This window comes from Vanderwaltozyma polyspora, genomic scaffold, assembly GCF_000150035.1.
Source record: "Vanderwaltozyma polyspora DSM 70294 KpolScaffold324 genomic scaffold, whole genome shotgun sequence".
Taxonomy (NCBI): domain Eukaryota; kingdom Fungi; phylum Ascomycota; class Saccharomycetes; order Saccharomycetales; family Saccharomycetaceae; genus Vanderwaltozyma; species Vanderwaltozyma polyspora.
In genome coordinates this window covers 1-19,610 of record NW_001834538.1, presented here as the reverse complement: position 1 = coordinate 19,610, position 19,610 = coordinate 1, and the positions used below count along the sequence as shown (strand labels likewise).

General features: G+C 44.0%; 1 protein-coding gene across 1 annotated transcript; it reads right to left on the bottom strand.

Moving 5' to 3' along the window:
* Nucleotides 1–3,254: 3,254 nt before the first annotated feature.
* Nucleotides 3,255–19,610, bottom strand: Kpol_324p1 (uncharacterized protein; the record flags this gene model as incomplete). Its single annotated transcript, XM_001642403.1, has 1 exon — nucleotides 3,255–19,610. A coding segment is annotated over one exon (16,356 nt), but the record flags the coding sequence as incomplete, so codon positions are not given.

The following is a 19,610-nucleotide window of genomic DNA, read 5'->3' as shown; positions in this document are numbered from 1 at the left end:
AATTTTTTTTTGTTAACCAGGCGCCCGAATTTGTTAGGGTTTCCGGGTTTTCGGTTCCTAAGGATCCTGGGAATTCATTTAAGGCGGTTATTGGGTTTGCAAAACTTATAATATCTCGTTCCAAGTTTCGGTTTTGGGCAGGTTTACCGTTTAGGTCAATGTTTTTTTGAAGCTTCGCAGGTTTTTTGGGGAATAGCCTTTTAACGGGGGGTTATGTCCCTCGCTAAGTGGTGGTTGGTCAATTGGTCATTTAAAAGATTAAAGACACCATTTGTTTTCCTCCCCCGAGGCAGAATATATTGCTGTTAGTGAAGCTGTTAAGAAATTGAATGGTTTAGTGATCTTACTATTGTTATGGATCTCACACTAAACAAAACAAAATTATATGTTGACAATGAACCAGCAATTAAGTTAAGTAAGAATCCAGTAATGCATCCAAGAACTAAACATATCGCACTGAGATATCACAAAATCAGACATGCAGTGGAACAGGATATTGTTGATTTGGAATATGTTAATACAAAAGACCAACAGGCTGATATCCTAACTAAAATTTTAGCTAAATCCCAATTTGAAACCTTAAGAGATGAATTAGTCTCAAATTTAACTACTTAATAAATTAACATACAGAATTAATTTATTATGGAAAGCTTGCATCTAAAGCTTCCGGGGGGCTGTTGGATTCTGGGAATCAGTAGATGACAATCTTAAGTTATCCAGATCTAACCCTATGTCTGAAAGATATACTTTGCTGACAGGAACACATTCAGGGTAACTGTTAGTTTTCAAAAGGTATATAAGCAGACCAGATTTCAAGTTTCTAGAAAATATTTTCTCTTTTCTAATGTTCACTTTATGAACTAAATTATATTTTATATTTTGTATACTATATTTAGAATTTATAAAAAACCAAGAGCTTGAATAAACAACTAACGTATAATTGTACTTATACCTTAGATCTCAGTTAATATATCCACTATCACTCCAGTACAACCATGTCCCACCCTGATCAACAGTCCAATAACACTCACCTATTCCAATCTCAAGAAATAGGTGCCGTCCTGGTTTCGAACCTGCGCAAACACTCTTCTCTTTATTACATATTAATATAAATAATTTTACAATTTTTAGTTCAAAATACAATTTTATATTTTGTAATATTTTTTCTTATATGAGTTTCTTTGTTATCCAACTGATAATAAATAATATTTATAGCACTAAATATAAAACTAACAAAACATAAATCTCATCATTTTGAATTTTTTTGTCAGGAATATTAAATATTAATGTATTAATGTATTTATATAGGGAAAGAAGCCTTAGATATAATTACTTAAGGTTATTAGTTAAAAGATATATGAGGTTATCAAACTATTATAATAACTATACAGTAATATTAAATATATAAATATTTTTATCCCTTTGTACTTAAGCGTAATCAATACCAAATCCTTATCACATAAGGATGTCATAAATTATATCACCGTGTTTTTAATAGAGGTGCAGTTATACCTAAATAGTAAGGTTACTGCGATTCAATGGAATAATTAGAATAACAATTGCCAAAACTAGCTTCAGTTACATTTATTGCTATAAAGAGTTATTATTGTATATTATTGTATATTAGTGTATATTATTGTATATTATTTAGTATGCTAACTTGCATATAAAGAAAACATCAGTAACATTATTAATTAGTAGTATATTTACTCTCTAATACAGATCTCCACATTAAGTTTCTCTAGAATACATGAATAACAGACTTTATTCTAATGTACACCAAATTAACTATACAACTATATAATAATTAAAACTTACCAAATACCGACCAAACAATACATCACAGATAGACAGTATAATAATGCATCCACTGACTCTCTAATATAATATGCTTGATTCAATTTGTAATCTATATTTACTTAAATAAAAGTGATTTAAGTGACATTAACTTTTTCTAAGACATGCCAAAGCAAAAAGGATACCAACCACCAATTTAGTCACTATTATAGTTTTAAGAAGGGGTACATTATTACTTTATATACAACTCTCAAATTTAAATGCATACTATAGCTACATGATATTCATATTCTGGTGTATTAATACTTCACTTTGACATATTTTATATTTAAATATTATTAACTTAATAAACATTTAATAATATGATTGGTATTGTAAAAGATGTTTCGCCCACTGCTCATTTCAATACCAAATAATATGTAATAATGTATTTATTTTAACAATAATATCCTTAATGCATAGAAAGAAAGAACTCAGATGATATATAGACAGTTGAATATTTATAAATATCATATTGATTTCACAAAAATAATAATAATAGAAACACTGAACACAAATTATTTAACCCAACATCAAATTCCATTTGATTTATTAAATTATATAACATTATCAAGTTCATAAAATGTTATACACTAGTATATGTCGACTCAAATTCGAAACTGAGAAGGAGTAATTAACAGTTTCGAGGTTGTAATTCATTATTATAAGCTCTATTATTGGAACGCTAATCCTTGTATTATATTTAATTATAGAAGGATTAGATAGAGGGTATGAATAGTTTCATTAAAATTAAAAGATATCTTTTTATATAGCTTAAACATTTCATCTAATTATTCTAATTAGATGCTGGTTATTCTGGTCTGCTGGGTTGATGGTCATATTTCTAATACTGAACATATTCCAATACACAAAATTTCATACAATTTAATGGTATAGGTTCCAACGAGTTATTGTTTCTTAAAATAAGTTCAATTTGTTATACCATTTTCATGTTGAAATATGGTTAGCATTAGAAACAAGCCAGCAAATCAGCATCTAATTAGAATAATTAGATGCTATCCTTAAGCTATATAAAGGGATAGTTTTCTATCTTAATGAAACTGAGAAGCAGTAATTAACAGTTTCGAAGTTGTCATTCTTTTGTTGATCCATTATTGTAAGCTATATTATTGGGACGTTAATTCTTATATTATATTGTATTATACAGTACTATGTATATATATTAGATAGAGGATACGAATAGTTTTATTAAGATAGAAAAATATCCCTTTATATAGCATAAACCTTTCATCTAATAAAACAAGAACAGTATTTTAATATGGATCTGATGAAAAACAGCCACTTCTCTAAATTTAAATCTAATAAAATAACACAAAAAATATATATTGTCTTGATTATTTATACAATATTTGAAAAAATTAACGAACTAAAAACTGTAGTTATAAATTAGAAATAGACTAAACCAAAATTGCCAAAACAATCATACCAATCAAACCGGATAAGGAATTGCTTATCTTACGTGATAAACCTGCACCTTCATAAGTAGAAGAAATACCTACAGTAGCAGATGGGTTATATCCAGAAGATGTGACATCATCAGTGACAAAAATATTCAAATCTGAAGATACGGCCGTCATAGAGCTACCTGATGGAACTAATGTAGTTACACTTTGTGTATTAGAATTTGGAACTGATGAGGTCGTACTTGTAGTATTATCTGCTTTGTCGGTTGAAGTAATGTGAGTAGCAGTATTGTCTGTTGGGTTAGTAGTCTCACTAGCAACAGAAGCTGGTGGAACTGATGAGGTTGTACTTGTAGTATTATCTGCTGGGTCGGTTGAAGTAATGTGAGTAAAAATGTTGTCTGTTGGGTCGTTTGAAGTAATGTGAGTAGCAGTATTGTCTGTTAGGTTAGTAGTCTCACTAGCAGCAGAAGATGGTGGAACTGATGAGGTTATAACAGTTGTGTGACGTGCAGAGTCGGTTGAAGTGATGTGAGTAGAAGTGTTGTCTGTTGGGTTAGTAGTCTCACTAGCAACAGAAGCTGGTGGAACTGATGAGGTTGTACTTGTAGTATTATCTGCTGGGTCGGTTGAAGTAATGTGAGTAGAAATGTTGTCTGCTGGGTCGTTGGGAGTAATGTGAGTAGCAGTATTGTCCGTTAGGTTAGTAGTCTCACTAGCAGCAGTAGATGATGGAATTGATGGGGTTATAACAATTTTATGGCTAGAAATAATTAGTATAGTAACATCATTGACTGTTTTGTCCGAACTATTATTTTCTGTTGCTGTAGGAGTCTCCCTAGCAATAGGAGAGCTCATAAATGAGGTTCTAACGTTTGACAAATTCTCTGGAATCGATCCAATTATATCAGTGGATTTATGTACTGATTCAACATTAGTTGAAGATGTCACATCGCAAGAAGTGCATATTAAATTACTGGATATTGGATTGGCATTTGAAGATTTATGATTTGTAAATACAGAGTCTGTCTCTCCGCTGGAAGATTTACTCAGTATGGTGGCAGTACCATCAGCATTCACTGAATAATGTCTCAAAATAATAACAGTACTTGATACACAACTTTCAACAGGTGCGCTACGAATTCCACTGTTACTACTAATAACAAAATCTAAACTTTTACTTAAAACAACAACGGAAGACACATTAAAATATCCTACTGCAGGATCATACAATGAAACTCTCTGGACCTGGGATTCATAGAAGGTATTATAAAACGATACAACTTCTGTAGCAGTAGATGATCCTGATACTACTTCGGTTGTGTAAACAGCTGGATCAGATAGAGGACCTAGGGTGTAGGTGGTAGAAGCCACCACTTCGTCACCAGAGGAATTGGTGGTGCTGTAGAAGGATACGACTTCGGTAGCAGTAGATGATCCTGATACTACTTCGGTTGTGTAAACAGCTGGAACTGATAGAGAACCTAGGGTGTAGGTGGTAGAAACCACAACTTCGTCACCAGCGGAATTGGTGGTGCTGTAGAAGGATACGACTTCGGTAGCAGTAGATGATCCTGATACTACTTCGGTTGTGTAAACAGCTGGAACTGATAGAGAACCTAGGGTGTAAGTGGTAGAAACCACAACTTCGTCACCAGCGGAATTGGTGGTGCTGTAGAAGGATACGACTTCGGTAGCAGTAGATGATCCTGATACTACTTCGGTTGTGGAAGCAGCTGGAACTGATAGAGGACCTTGGGTGTAAGTGGTAGAAACCACAACTTCGTCACCAGCGGAATTGGTGGTGCTGTAGAAGGATACGACTTCGGTAGCAGTAGATGATCCTGATACTACTTCGGTTGTGGAAGCAGCTGGATCAGATAGAGGACCTAGGGTGTAGGTGGTAGAAGCCACCACTTCGTCACCAGCGGAATTGGTGGTGCTGTAGAAGGATACGACTTCGGTAACAGTAGATGATCCTGATACTACTTCGGTTGTGGAAGCAGCTGGAACTGATAGAGGACCTAGGGTGTAGGTGGTAGAAGCCACCACTTCGTCACCAGCGGAATTGGTGGTGCTGTAGAAGGATACGACTTCGGTAACAATAGATGATCCTGATACTACTTCGGTTGTGGAAGCAACTGGAACAGATAGAGGTCCTAGGGTGTAGGTGGTAGAAGCCAGAACTTCGTCACCAGCGGAATTGGTGGTGCTGTAGAAGGATACGACTTCGGTAACAGTAGATGATCCTGATACTACTTCGGTTGTGGAAGCAGCTGGAACTGATAGAGGACCTAGGGTGTAGGTGGTAGAAGCCACCACTTCGTCACCAGCGGAATTGGTGGTGCTGTAGAAGGATACGACTTCGGTAGCAGTAGATGATCCTGATACTACTTCGGTTGTGGAAGCAGCTGGATCAGATAGAGGACCTAGGGTGTAAGTGGTAGAAACCAGAACTTCGTCACCAGCGGGATTGGTGGTGCTGTAGAAGGAGATCACTTCAGTAACAGTAGATGATCCTGATACTACTTCGGTTGTGGAAGCAGCTGGAACAAATAGCGGTCCTAGGGTGTAGGTGGTAGAAGCCACCACTTCGTCACCGGCGGAATTGGTGGTGCTGTAGAAGGAGATCACTTCGGTAACAGTAGATGATCCTGATACTATTTCGGTTGTGGAAGCAGCTGGATCAGATAGAGGTCCTAGGGTGTAGGTGGTAGAAGCCAGAACTTCGTCACCAGCGGAATTGGTGGTGCTGTAGAAGGAGATCACTTCAGTAGCAGTAGATGATCCTGATACTACTTCGGTTGTGGAAGCAGCTGGAACTGATAGAGGTACTGGGGTGTAGGTGGTAGAAACCAGAACTTCGTCACCAGCGGAATTGGTGGTGCTGTAGAAGGATACGACTTCAGTAACAATAGATGATCCTGATACTACTTCGGTTGTGGAAGCAACTGGAACAGATAGAGGTCCTAGGGTGTAGGTGGTAGAAGCCAGAACTTCGTCACCAGCGGAATTGGTGGTGCTGTAGAAGGATACGACTTCGGTAACAGTAGATGATCCTGATACTACTTCGGTTGTGGAAGCAGCTGGAACTGATAGAGGACCTAGGGTGTAGGTGGTAGAAGCCACCACTTCGTCACCAGCGGAATTGGTGGTGCTGTAGAAGGATACGACTTCGGTAGCAGTAGATGATCCTGATACTACTTCGGTTGTGGAAGCAGCTGGATCAGATAGAGGACCTAGGGTGTAAGTGGTAGAAACCAGAACTTCGTCACCAGCGGAATTGGTGGTGCTGTAGAAGGAGATCACTTCAGTAACAATAGATGATCCTGATACTACTTCGCTTGTGGAAGCAGCTGGAACTGATAGAGGACCTAGGGTGTAGGTGGTAGAAACCAGAACTTCGTCACCAGCGGAATTGGTGGTGCTGTAGAAGGATACGACTTCGGTAACAGTAGATGATCCTGATACTACTTCGGTTGTGGAAGCAGCTGGAACTGATAGAGGACCTAGGGTGTAGGTGGTAGAAGCCACCACTTCGTCACCAGCGGAATTGGTGGTGCTGTAGAAGGATACGACTTCGGTAGCAGTAGATGATCCTGATACTACTTCGGTTGTGTAAACAGCTGGAACAGATAGGGGACCTAGGGTGTAGGTGGTAGAAACCAGAACTTCGTCACCAGCGGAATTGGTGGTGCTGTAGAAGGAGATCACTTCAGTAACAGTAGATGATCCTGATACTACTTCGGTTGTGGAAGCAGCTGGAACTGATAGAGGACCTAGGGTGTAGGTGATAGAAACCACAACTTCGTCACCAGCGGAATTGGTGGTGCTGTAGAAGGATACGACTTCAGTAACAATAGATGATCCTGATACTACTTCGGTTGTGGAAGCAGCTGGAACTGATAGAGGTCCTGGGGTGTAGGTGATAGAAACCAGAACTTCGTCACCAGCGGGATTAGTGGTGCTGTAGAAGGAGATCACTTCAGTAACAGTAGATGATCCTGATACTACTTCGGTTGTGGAAGCAGCTGGAACTGATAGCGGTCCTAGGGTGTAGGTGGTAGAAACCAGAACTTCGTCACCAGCGGAATTGGTGGTGCTGTAGAAGGAAATCACTTCGGTAGCAGTAGATGATCCTGATACTACTTCGGTTGTGGAAGCAACTGGAACAGATAGAGGACCTAGGGTGTAGGTGGTAGAAACCAGAACTTCGTCACCAGCGGAATTGGTGGTGCTGTAGAAGTATACGACTTCAGTAGCAGTAGATGATCCTGATACTACTTCGGTTGTGGAAGCAGCTGGAACTGATAGCGGTAGTAAGGTGTAAGTGGTAGAAACCAGAACTTCGTCACCAGCGGAATTGGTGGTGCTGTAGAAGGATACTACTTCGGTAGCAGTAGATGATCCTGATACTACTTCGGTTGTGTAAACAGCTGGAACTGATAGAGGTACTGGGGTGTAGGTGGTAGAAACCAGAACTTCGTCACCAGCGGAATTGGTGGTGCTGTAGAAGGATACGACTTCAGTAACAATAGATGATCCTGATACTACTTCGGTTGTGGAAGCAACTGGAACAGATAGAGGACCTAGGGTGTAAGTGGTAGAAACCAGAACTTCGTCACCAGCGGGATTGGTGGTGCTGTAGAAGGATACGACTTCGGTAGCAGTAGATGATCCTGATACTACTTCGGTTGTGGAAGCAGCTGGAACTGATAGCGGTCCTAGGGTGTAGGTGGTAGGAACCAGAACTTCGTCACCAGCGGAATTGGTGGTGCTGTAGAAGGAGATCACTTCAGTAACAGTAGATGATCCTGATACTATTTCGGTTGTGGAAGCAGCTGGATCAGATAGAGGTCCTAGGGTGTAGGTGGTAGAAACCAGAACTTCGTCACCAGCGGAATTGGTGGTGCTGTAGAATGATACGACTTCGGTAGCAGTAGATGATCCTGATACTACTTCGGTTGTGGAAGCAGCTGGAACTGATAGCGGTCCTAGGGTGTAGGTGGTAGAAGCCACCACTTCGTCACCGGCGGAATTGGTGGTGCTGTAGAAGGAGATCACTTCAGTAACAGTAAATGATCCTGATACTATTTCGGTTGTGGAAGCAGCTGGATCAGATAGAGGTCCTAGGGTGTAGGTGGTAGAAGCCAGAACTTCGTCACCAGCGGAATTGGTGGCGCTGTAGAAGGAGATCACTTCGGTAGCAGTAGATGATCCTGATACTACTTCGGTTGTGTAAACAGCTGGAACAGATAGAGAACCTAGGGTGTAGGTGGTAGAAGCCACCACTTCGTCACCAGCGGAATTGGTGGTGCTGTAGAAGGATACGACTTCGGTAGCAGTAGATGATCCTGATACTACTTCGGTTGTGTAAACAGCTGGAACAGATAGGGGACCTAGGGTGTAGGTGGTAGAAACCAGAACTTCGTCACCAGCGGAATTGGTGGTGCTGTAGAAGGAGATCACTTCAGTAACAGTAGATGATCCTGATACTACTTCGGTTGTGGAAGCAGCTGGAACTGATAGAGGACCTAGGGTGTAGGTGGTAGAAACCAGAACTTCGTCACCAGCGGAATTGGTGGTGCTGTAGAAGTATACGACTTCAGTAGCAGTAGATGATCCTGATACTACTTCGGTTGTGGAAGCAGCTGGAACTGATAGCGGTAGTAAGGTGTAAGTGGTAGAAACCAGAACTTCGTCACCAGCGGAATTGGTGGTGCTGTAGAAGGATACTACTTCGGTAGCAGTAGATGATCCTGATACTACTTCGGTTGTGTAAACAGCTGGAACTGATAGAGGACCTAGGGTGTAGGTGGTAGAAGCCACAACTTCGTCACCAGCGGAATTGGTGGTGCTGTAGAAGGATACGACTTCTGTAGCAGTAGATGATCCTGATACTACTTCGCTTGTGTAAACAGCTGGAACTGATAGAGGACCTAGGGTGTAGGTGGTAGAAGCCACAACTTCGTCACCAGCGGAATTGGTGGTGCTGTAGAAGGATACGACTTCGGTAGCAGTAGATGATCCTGATACTACTTCGGTTGTGTAAGCAGCTGGAACTGATAGAGGACCTAGGGTGTAGGTGGTAGAAACCAGAACTTCGTCACCAGCGGAATTGGTGGTGCTGTAGAAGGATACGACTTCTGTAGCAGTAGATGATCCTGATACTACTTCGGTTGTGTAAACAGCTGGAACTGATAGAGGATCTAGGGTGTAGGTGGTAGAAACCAGAACTTCGTCACCAGCGGAATTGGTGGTGCTGTAGAAGGAAACGACTTCGGTAACGGTAGATGATCCTGATACTACTTCGGTTGTGTAAACAGCTGGAACTGATAGAGGACCTAGGGTGTAGGTGGTAGAAGCCACAACTTCGTCACCAGCGGAATTGGTGGTGCTGTAGAAGGATACGACTTCTGTAGCAGTAGATGATCCTGATACTACTTCGGTTGTGTAAACAGCTGGAACTGATAGAGGACCTAGGGTGTAGGTGGTAGAAGCCACAACTTCGTCACCAGCGGAATTGGTGGTGCTGTAGAAGGAAACGACTTCTGTAGCAGTAGATGATCCTGATACTACTTCGGTTGTGTAAACAGCTGGAACTGATAGAGGACCTAGGGTGTAAGTGGTAGAAGCCACAACTTCGTCACCAGCGGAATTGGTGGTGCTGTAGAAGGAAACGACTTCTGTAGCAGTAGATGATCCTGATACTACTTCGGTTGTGTAAACAGCTGGAACTGATAGAGGATCTAGGGTGTAGGTGGTAGAAACCAGAACTTCGTCACCAGCGGAATTGGTGGTGCTGTAGAAGGAAACGACTTCGGTAACGGTAGATGATCCTGATACTACTTCGGTTGTGTAAACAGCTGGAACTGATAGAGGACCTAGGGTGTAGGTGGTAGAAACCAGAACTTCGTCACCAGCGGAATTGGTGGTGCTGTAGAAGGAAACGACTTCTGTAGCAGTAGATGATCCTGATACTACTTCGGTTGTGTAAACAGCTGGAACTGATAGAGGATCTAGGGTGTAGGTGGTAGAAACCAGAACTTCGTCACCAGCGGAATTGGTGGTGCTGTAGAAGGAAACGACTTCTGTAGCAGTAGATGATCCTGATACTACTTCGGTTGTGTAAACAGCTGGAACTGATAGAGGACCTAGGGTGTAGGTGGTAGAAGCCACAACTTCGTCACCAGCGGAATTGGTGGTGCTGTAGAAGGATACGACTTCTGTAGCAGTAGATGATCCTGATACTACTTCGGTTGTGTAAACAGCTGGAACTGATAGAGGACCTAGGGTGTAGGTGGTAGAAGCCACAACTTCGTCACCAGCGGAATTGGTGGTGCTGTAGAAGGATACGACTTCTGTAGCAGTAGATGATCCTGATACTACTTCGGTTGTGTAAACAGCTGGAACTGATAGAGGACCTAGGGTGTAGGTGGTAGAAGCCACAACTTCGTCACCAGCGGAATTGGTGGTGCTGTAGAAGGAAACGACTTCGGTAACGGTAGATGATCCTGATACTACTTCGGTTGTGTAAACAGCTGGAACTGATAGAGGATCTAGGGTGTAGGTGGTAGAAACCAGAACTTCGTCACCAGCGGAATTGGTGGTGCTGTAGAAGGAAACGACTTCGGTAACGGTAGATGATCCTGATACTACTTCACTTGTGTAAGCAGCTGGAACTGATAGAGGACCTAGGGTGTAGGTGGTAGAAGTCACAACTTCGTCACCAGCGGAATTGGTGGTGCTGTAGAAGGAAACGACTTCTGTAGCAGTAGATGATCCTGATACTACTTCGGTTGTGTAAACAGCTGGAACTGATAGAGGACCTAGGGTGTAGGTGGTAGAAGCCACAACTTCGTCACCAGCGGAATTGGTGGTGCTGTAGAAGGATACGACTTCGGTAGCAGTAGATGATCCTGATACTACTTCGGTTGTGTAAACAGCTGGAACTGATAGAGGACCTAGGGTGTAGGTGGTAGAAGCCACAACTTCGTCACCAGCGGAATTGGTGGTGCTGTAGAAGGAAACGACTTCTGTAGCAGTAGATGATCCTGATACTACTTCGGTTGTGTAAACAGCTGGAACTGATAGAGGACCTAGGGTGTAGGTGGTAGAAGCCACAACTTCGTCACCAGCGGAATTGGTGGTGCTGTAGAAGGATACGACTTCTGTAGCAGTAGATGATCCTGATACTACTTCGGTTGTGTAAACAGCTGGAACTGATAGAGGACCTAGGGTGTAGGTGGTAGAAGCCACAACTTCGTCACCAGCGGAATTGGTGGTGCTGTAGAAGGAAACGACTTCTGTAGCAGTAGATGATCCTGATACTACTTCGGTTGTGTAAACAGCTGGAACTGATAGAGGACCTAGGGTGTAGGTGGTAGAAGCCACAACTTCGTCACCAGCGGAATTGGTGGTGCTGTAGAAGGATACGACTTCTGTAGCAGTAGATGATCCTGATACTACTTCGGTTGTGTAAACAGCTGGAACTGATAGAGGACCTAGGGTGTAGGTGGTAGAAGTCAGAACTTCGTCACCAGCGGAATTGGTGGTGCTGTAGAAGGATACGACTTCTGTAGCAGTAGATGATCCTGATACTACTTCGGTTGTGTAAACAGCTGGAACTGATAGAGGACCTAGGGTGTAGGTGGTAGAAGCCACAACTTCGTCACCAGCGGAATTGGTGGTGCTGTAGAAGGAAACGACTTCGGTAACGGTAGATGATCCTGATACTACTTCGGTTGTGTAAACAGCTGGAACTGATAGAGGACCTAGGGTGTAGGTGGTAGAAGCCACAACTTCGTCACCAGCGGAATTGGTGGTGCTGTAGAAGGATACGACTTCTGTAGCAGTAGATGATCCTGATACTACTTCGGTTGTGTAAACAGCTGGAACTGATAGCGGTCCTAGGGTGTAGGTGGTAGGAACCAGAACTTCGTCACCAGCGGAATTGGTGGTGCTGTAGAAGGAGATCACTTCAGTAACAGTAGATGATCCTGATACTATTTCGGTTGTGGAAGCAGCTGGATCAGATAGAGGTCCTAGGGTGTAGGTGGTAGAAACCAGAACTTCGTCACCAGCGGAATTGGTGGTGCTGTAGAATGATACGACTTCGGTAGCAGTAGATGATCCTGATACTACTTCGGTTGTGGAAGCAGCTGGAACTGATAGCGGTCCTAGGGTGTAGGTGGTAGAAGCCACCACTTCGTCACCGGCGGAATTGGTGGTGCTGTAGAAGGAGATCACTTCAGTAACAGTAAATGATCCTGATACTATTTCGGTTGTGGAAGCAGCTGGATCAGATAGAGGTCCTAGGGTGTAGGTGGTAGAAGCCAGAACTTCGTCACCAGCGGAATTGGTGGCGCTGTAGAAGGAGATCACTTCGGTAGCAGTAGATGATCCTGATACTACTTCGGTTGTGTAAACAGCTGGAACAGATAGAGAACCTAGGGTGTAGGTGGTAGAAACCACAACTTCGTCACCAGCGGAATTGGTGGTGCTGTAGAAGGAGATCACTTCGGTAGCAGTAGATGATCCTGATACTACTTCGGTTGTGGAAGCAGCTGGAACTGATAGCGGTCCTAGGGTGTAGGTGGTAGAAACCAGAACTTCGTCACCAGCGGAATTGGTGGTGCTGTAGAAGGAGATCACTTCAGTAACAGTAGATGATCCTGATACTATTTCGGTTGTGGAAGCAGCTGGAACTGATAGAGGACCTAGGGTGTAGGTGGTAGAAACCAGAACTTCGTCACCAGCGGAATTGGTGGTGCTGTAGAAGGATACGACTTCTGTAGCAGTAGATGATCCTGATACTACTTCGGTTGTGTAAACAGCTGGAACTGATAGAGGATCTAGGGTGTAGGTGGTAGAAACCAGAACTTCGTCACCAGCGGAATTGGTGGTGCTGTAGAAGGAAACGACTTCGGTAACGGTAGATGATCCTGATACTACTTCGGTTGTGTAAACAGCTGGAACTGATAGAGGACCTAGGGTGTAGGTGGTAGAAGCCACAACTTCGTCACCAGCGGAATTGGTGGTGCTGTAGAAGGAAACGACTTCTGTAGCAGTAGATGATCCTGATACTACTTCGGTTGTGTAAACAGCTGGAACTGATAGAGGACCTAGGGTGTAGGTGGTAGAAGCCACAACTTCGTCACCAGCGGAATTGGTGGTGCTGTAGAAGGATACGACTTCTGTAGCAGTAGATGATCCTGATACTACTTCGGTTGTGTAAACAGCTGGAACTGATAGAGGACCTAGGGTGTAGGTGGTAGAAGCCACAACTTCGTCACCAGCGGAATTGGTGGTGCTGTAGAAGGAAACGACTTCTGTAGCAGTAGATGATCCTGATACTACTTCGGTTGTGTAAACAGCTGGAACTGATAGAGGACCTAGGGTGTAGGTGGTAGAAGCCACAACTTCGTCACCAGCGGAATTGGTGGTGCTGTAGAAGGATACGACTTCTGTAGCAGTAGATGATCCTGATACTACTTCACTTGTGTAAGCAGCTGGAACTGATAGAGGATCTAGGGTGTAGGTGGTAGAAACCAGAACTTCGTCACCAGCGGAATTGGTGGTGCTGTAGAAGGAAACGACTTCTGTAGCAGTAGATGATCCTGATACTACTTCGGTTGTGTAAACAGCTGGAACTGATAGAGGATCTAGGGTGTAGGTGGTAGAAACCAGAACTTCGTCACCAGCGGAATTGGTGGTGCTGTAGAAGGAAACGACTTCTGTAGCAGTAGATGATCCTGATACTACTTCGGTTGTGTAAACAGCTGGAACTGATAGAGGACCTAGGGTGTAGGTGGTAGAAACCAGAACTTCGTCACCAGCGGAATTGGTGGTGCTGTAGAAGGAAACGACTTCTGTAGCAGTAGATGATCCTGATACTACTTCGGTTGTGTAAACAGCTGGAACTGATAGAGGATCTAGGGTGTAGGTGGTAGAAACCAGAACTTCGTCACCAGCGGAATTGGTGGTGCTGTAGAAGGAAACGACTTCTGTAGCAGTAGATGATCCTGATACTACTTCGGTTGTGTAAACAGCTGGAACTGATAGAGGACCTAGGGTGTAGGTGGTAGAAGCCACAACTTCGTCACCAGCGGAATTGGTGGTGCTGTAGAAGGATACGACTTCTGTAGCAGTAGATGATCCTGATACTACTTCGGTTGTGTAAACAGCTGGAACTGATAGAGGACCTAGGGTGTAGGTGGTAGAAGCCAGAACTTCGTCACCAGCGGAATTGGTGGTGCTGTAGAAGGAAACGACTTCTGTAGCAGTAGATGATCCTGATACTACTTCGGTTGTGTAAACAGCTGGAACTGATAGAGGACCTAGGGTGTAAGTGGTAGAAGCCACAACTTCGTCACCAGCGGAATTGGTGGTGCTGTAGAAGGAAACGACTTCTGTAGCAGTAGATGATCCTGATACTACTTCGGTTGTGTAAACAGCTGGAACTGATAGAGGACCTAGGGTGTAGGTGGTAGAAGCCACAACTTCGTCACCAGCGGAATTGGTGGTGCTGTAGAAGGATACCACTTCTGTAGCAGTAGATGATCCTGATACTACTTCGGTTGTGTAAACAGCTGGAACTAATAGAGGACCTAGGGTGTAGGTGGTAGAAACCACAACTTCGTCACCAGCGGAATTGGTGGTACTGTAGAAGGATACGACTTCTGTAGCAGTAGATGATCCTGATACTACTTCGGTTGTGTAAACAGCTGGAACTGATAGAGGATCTAGGGTGTAGGTGGTAGAAACCAGAACTTCGTCACCAGCGGAATTGGTGGTGCTGTAGAAGGAAACGACTTCGGTAACGGTAGATGATCCTGATACTACTTCGGTTGTGTAAACAGCTGGAACTGATAGAGGACCTAGGGTGTAGGTGGTAGAAGCCACAACTTCGTCACCAGCGGAATTGGTGGTGCTGTAGAAGGAAACGACTTCTGTAGCAGTAGATGATCCTGATACTACTTCGGTTGTGTAAACAGCTGGAACTGATAGAGGACCTAGGGTGTAGGTGGTAGAAGCCACAACTTCGTCACCAGCGGAATTGGTGGTGCTGTAGAAGGAAACGACTTCTGTAGCAGTAGATGATCCTGATACTACTTCGGTTGTGTAAACAGCTGGAACTGATAGAGGATCTAGGGTGTAGGTGGTAGAAACCAGAACTTCGTCACCAGCGGAATTGGTGGTGCTGTAGAAGGAAACGACTTCTGTAGCAGTAGATGATCCTGATACTACTTCGGTTGTGTAAACAGCTGGAACTGATAGAGGACCTAGGGTGTAGGTGGTAGAAACCAGAACTTCGTCACCAGCGGAATTGGTGGTGCTGTAGAAGGAAACGACTTCTGTAGCAGTAGATGATCCTGATACTACTTCGGTTGTGTAAACAGCTGGAACTGATAGAGGATCTAGGGTGTAGGTGGTAGAAACCAGAACTTCGTCACCAGCGGAATTGGTGGTGCTGTAGAAGGAAACGACTTCTGTAGCAGTAGATGATCCTGATACTACTTCGGTTGTGTAAACAGCTGGAACTGATAGAGGACCTAGGGTGTAGGTGGTAGAAGCCACAACTTCGTCACCAGCGGAATTGGTGGTGCTGTAGAAGGAAACGACTTCTGTAGCAGTAGATGATCCTGATACTACTTCGGTTGTGTAAACAGCTGGAACTGATAGAGGACCTAGGGTGTAGGTGGTAGAAGCCACAACTTCGTCACCAGCGGAATTGGTGGTGCTGTAGAAGGATACGACTTCTGTAGCAGTAGATGATCCTGATACTACTTCGCTTGTGTAAGCAGCTGGAACTGATAGAGGACCTAGGGTGTAGGTGGTAGAAGCCACAACTTCGTCACCAGCGGAATTGGTGGTGCTGTAGAAGGATACGACTTCGGTAGCAGTAGATGATCCTGATACTACTTCGGTTGTGTAAGCAGCTGGAGCTGATAGAGGACCTAGGGTGTAGGTGGTAGAAACCAGAACTTCGTCACCAGCGGAATTGGTGGTGCTGTAGAAGGATACCACTTCTGTAGCAGTAGATGATCCTGATACTACTTCGGTTGTGTAAACAGCTGGAACTAATAGAGGACCTAGGGTGTAGGTGGTAGAAACCACAACTTCGTCACCAGCGGAATTGGTGGTACTGTAGAAGGATACGACTTCTGTAGCAGTAGATGATCCTGATACTACTTCGGTTGTGTAAACAGCTGGAACTGATAGAGGATCTAGGGTGTAGGTGGTAGAAACCAGAACTTCGTCACCAGCGGAATTGGTGGTGCTGTAGAAGGAAACGACTTCGGTAACGGTAGATGATCCTGATACTACTTCGGTTGTGTAAACAGCTGGAACTGATAGAGGACCTAGGGTGTAGGTGGTAGAAGCCACAACTTCGTCACCAGCGGAATTGGTGGTGCTGTAGAAGGAAACGACTTCTGTAGCAGTAGATGATCCTGATACTACTTCGGTTGTGTAAACAGCTGGAACTGATAGAGGACCTAGGGTGTAGGTGGTAGAAGCCACAACTTCGTCACCAGCGGAATTGGTGGTGCTGTAGAAGGAAACGACTTCTGTAGCAGTAGATGATCCTGATACTACTTCGGTTGTGTAAACAGCTGGAACTGATAGAGGACCTAGGGTGTAGGTGGTAGAAACCAGAACTTCGTCACCAGCGGAATTGGTGGTGCTGTAGAAGGAAACGACTTCTGTAGCAGTAGATGATCCTGATACTACTTCGGTTGTGTAAACAGCTGGAACTGATAGAGGATCTAGGGTGTAGGTGGTAGAAACCAGAACTTCGTCACCAGCGGAATTGGTGGTGCTGTAGAAGGAAACGACTTCTGTAGCAGTAGATGATCCTGATACTACTTCGGTTGTGTAAACAGCTGGAACTGATAGAGGACCTAGGGTGTAGGTGGTAGAAGCCACAACTTCGTCACCAGCGGAATTGGTGGTGCTGTAGAAGGATACGACTTCTGTAGCAGTAGATGATCCTGATACTACTTCGGTTGTGTAAACAGCTGGAACTGATAGAGGACCTAGGGTGTAGGTGGTAGAAACCACAACTTCGTCACCAGCGGAATTGGTGGTACTGTAGAAGGATACGACTTCTGTAGCAGTAGATGATCCTGATACTACTTCGGTTGTGTAAACAGCTGGAACTGATAGAGGATCTAGGGTGTAGGTGGTAGAAACCAGAACTTCGTCACCAGCGGAATTGGTGGTGCTGTAGAAGGAAACGACTTCGGTAACGGTAGATGATCCTGATACTACTTCGGTTGTGTAAACAGCTGGAACTGATAGAGGATCTAGGGTGTAGGTGGTAGAAACCAGAACTTCGTCACCAGCGGAATTGGTGGTGCTGTAGAAGGAAACGACTTCGGTAACGGTAGATGATCCTGATACTACTTCGGTTGTGTAAACAGCTGGAACTGATAGAGGACCTAGGGTGTAGGTGGTAGAAGCCACAACTTCGTCACCAGCGGAATTGGTGGTGCTGTAGAAGGAAACGACTTCTGTAGCAGTAGATGATCCTGATACTACTTCGGTTGTGTAAACAGCTGGAACTGATAGAGGACCTAGGGTGTAGGTGGTAGAAGCCACAACTTCGTCACCAGCGGAATTGGTGGTGCTGTAGAAGGATACGACTTCTGTAGCAGTAGATGATCCTGATACTACTTCGGTTGTGTAAACAGCTGGAACTGATAGAGGACCTAGGGTGTAGGTGGTAGAAGCCAGAACTTCGTCACCAGCGGAATTGGTGGTGCTGTAGAAGGAAACGACTTCTGTAGCAGTAGATGATCCTGATACTACTTCGGTTGTGTAAACAGCTGGAACTGATAGAGGACCTAGGGTGTAAGTGGTAGAAGCCACAACTTCGTCACCAGCGGAATTGGTGGTGCTGTAGAAGGAAACGACTTCTGTAGCAGTAGATGATCCTGATACTACTTCGGTTGTGTAAACAGCTGGAACTGATAGAGGACCTAGGGTGTAGGTGGTAGAAGCCACAACTTCGTCACCAGCGGAATTGGTGGTGCTGTAGAAGGATACCACTTCTGTAGCAGTAGATGATCCTGATACTACTTCGGTTGTGTAAACAGCTGGAACTAATAGAGGACCTAGGGTGTAGGTGGTAGAAACCACAACTTCGTCACCAGCGGAATTGGTGGTACTGTAGAAGGATACGACTTCTGTAGCAGTAGATGATCCTGATACTACTTCGGTTGTGTAAACAGCTGGAACTGATAGAGGATCTAGGGTGTAGGTGGTAGAAACCAGAACTTCGTCACCAGCGGAATTGGTGGTGCTGTAGAAGGAAACGACTTCGGTAACGGTAGATGATCCTGATACTACTTCGGTTGTGTAAACAGCTGGAACTGATAGAGGACCTAGGGTGTAGGTGGTAGAAGCCACAACTTCGTCACCAGCGGAATTGGTGGTGCTGTAGAAGGAAACGACTTCTGTAGCAGTAGATGATCCTGATACTACTTCGGTTGTGTAAACAGCTGGAACTGATAGAGGACCTAGGGTGTAGGTGGTAGAAGCCACAACTTCGTCACCAGCGGAATTGGTGGTGCTGTAGAAGGAAACGACTTCTGTAGCAGTAGATGATCCTGATACTACTTCGGTTGTGTAAACAGCTGGAACTGATAGAGGATCTAGGGTGTAGGTGGTAGAAACCAGAACTTCGTCACCAGCGGAATTGGTGGTGCTGTAGAAGGAAACGACTTCTGTAGCAGTAGATGATCCTGATACTACTTCGGTTGTGTAAACAGCTGGAACTGATAGAGGACCTAGGGTGTAGGTGGTAGAAACCAGAACTTCGTCACCAGCGGAATTGGTGGTGCTGTAGAAGGAAACGACTTCTGTAGCAGTAGATGATCCTGATACTACTTCGGTTGTGTAAACAGCTGGAACTGATAGAGGATCTAGGGTGTAGGTGGTAGAAACCAGAACTTCGTCACCAGCGGAATTGGTGGTGCTGTAGAAGGAAACGACTTCTGTAGCAGTAGATGATCCTGATACTACTTCGGTTGTGTAAACAGCTGGAACTGATAGAGGACCTAGGGTGTAGGTGGTAGAAGCCACAACTTCGTCACCAGCGGAATTGGTGGTGCTGTAGAAGGATACGACTTCTGTAGCAGTAGATGATCCTGATACTACTTCGGTTGTGTAAACAGCTGGAACTGATAGAGGACCTAGGGTGTAGGTGGTAGAAACCACAACTTCGTCACCAGCGGAATTGGTGGTACTGTAGAAGGATACGACTTCTGTAGCAGTAGATGATCCTGATACTACTTCGGTTGTGTAAACAGCTGGAACTGATAGAGGATCTAGGGTGTAGGTGTA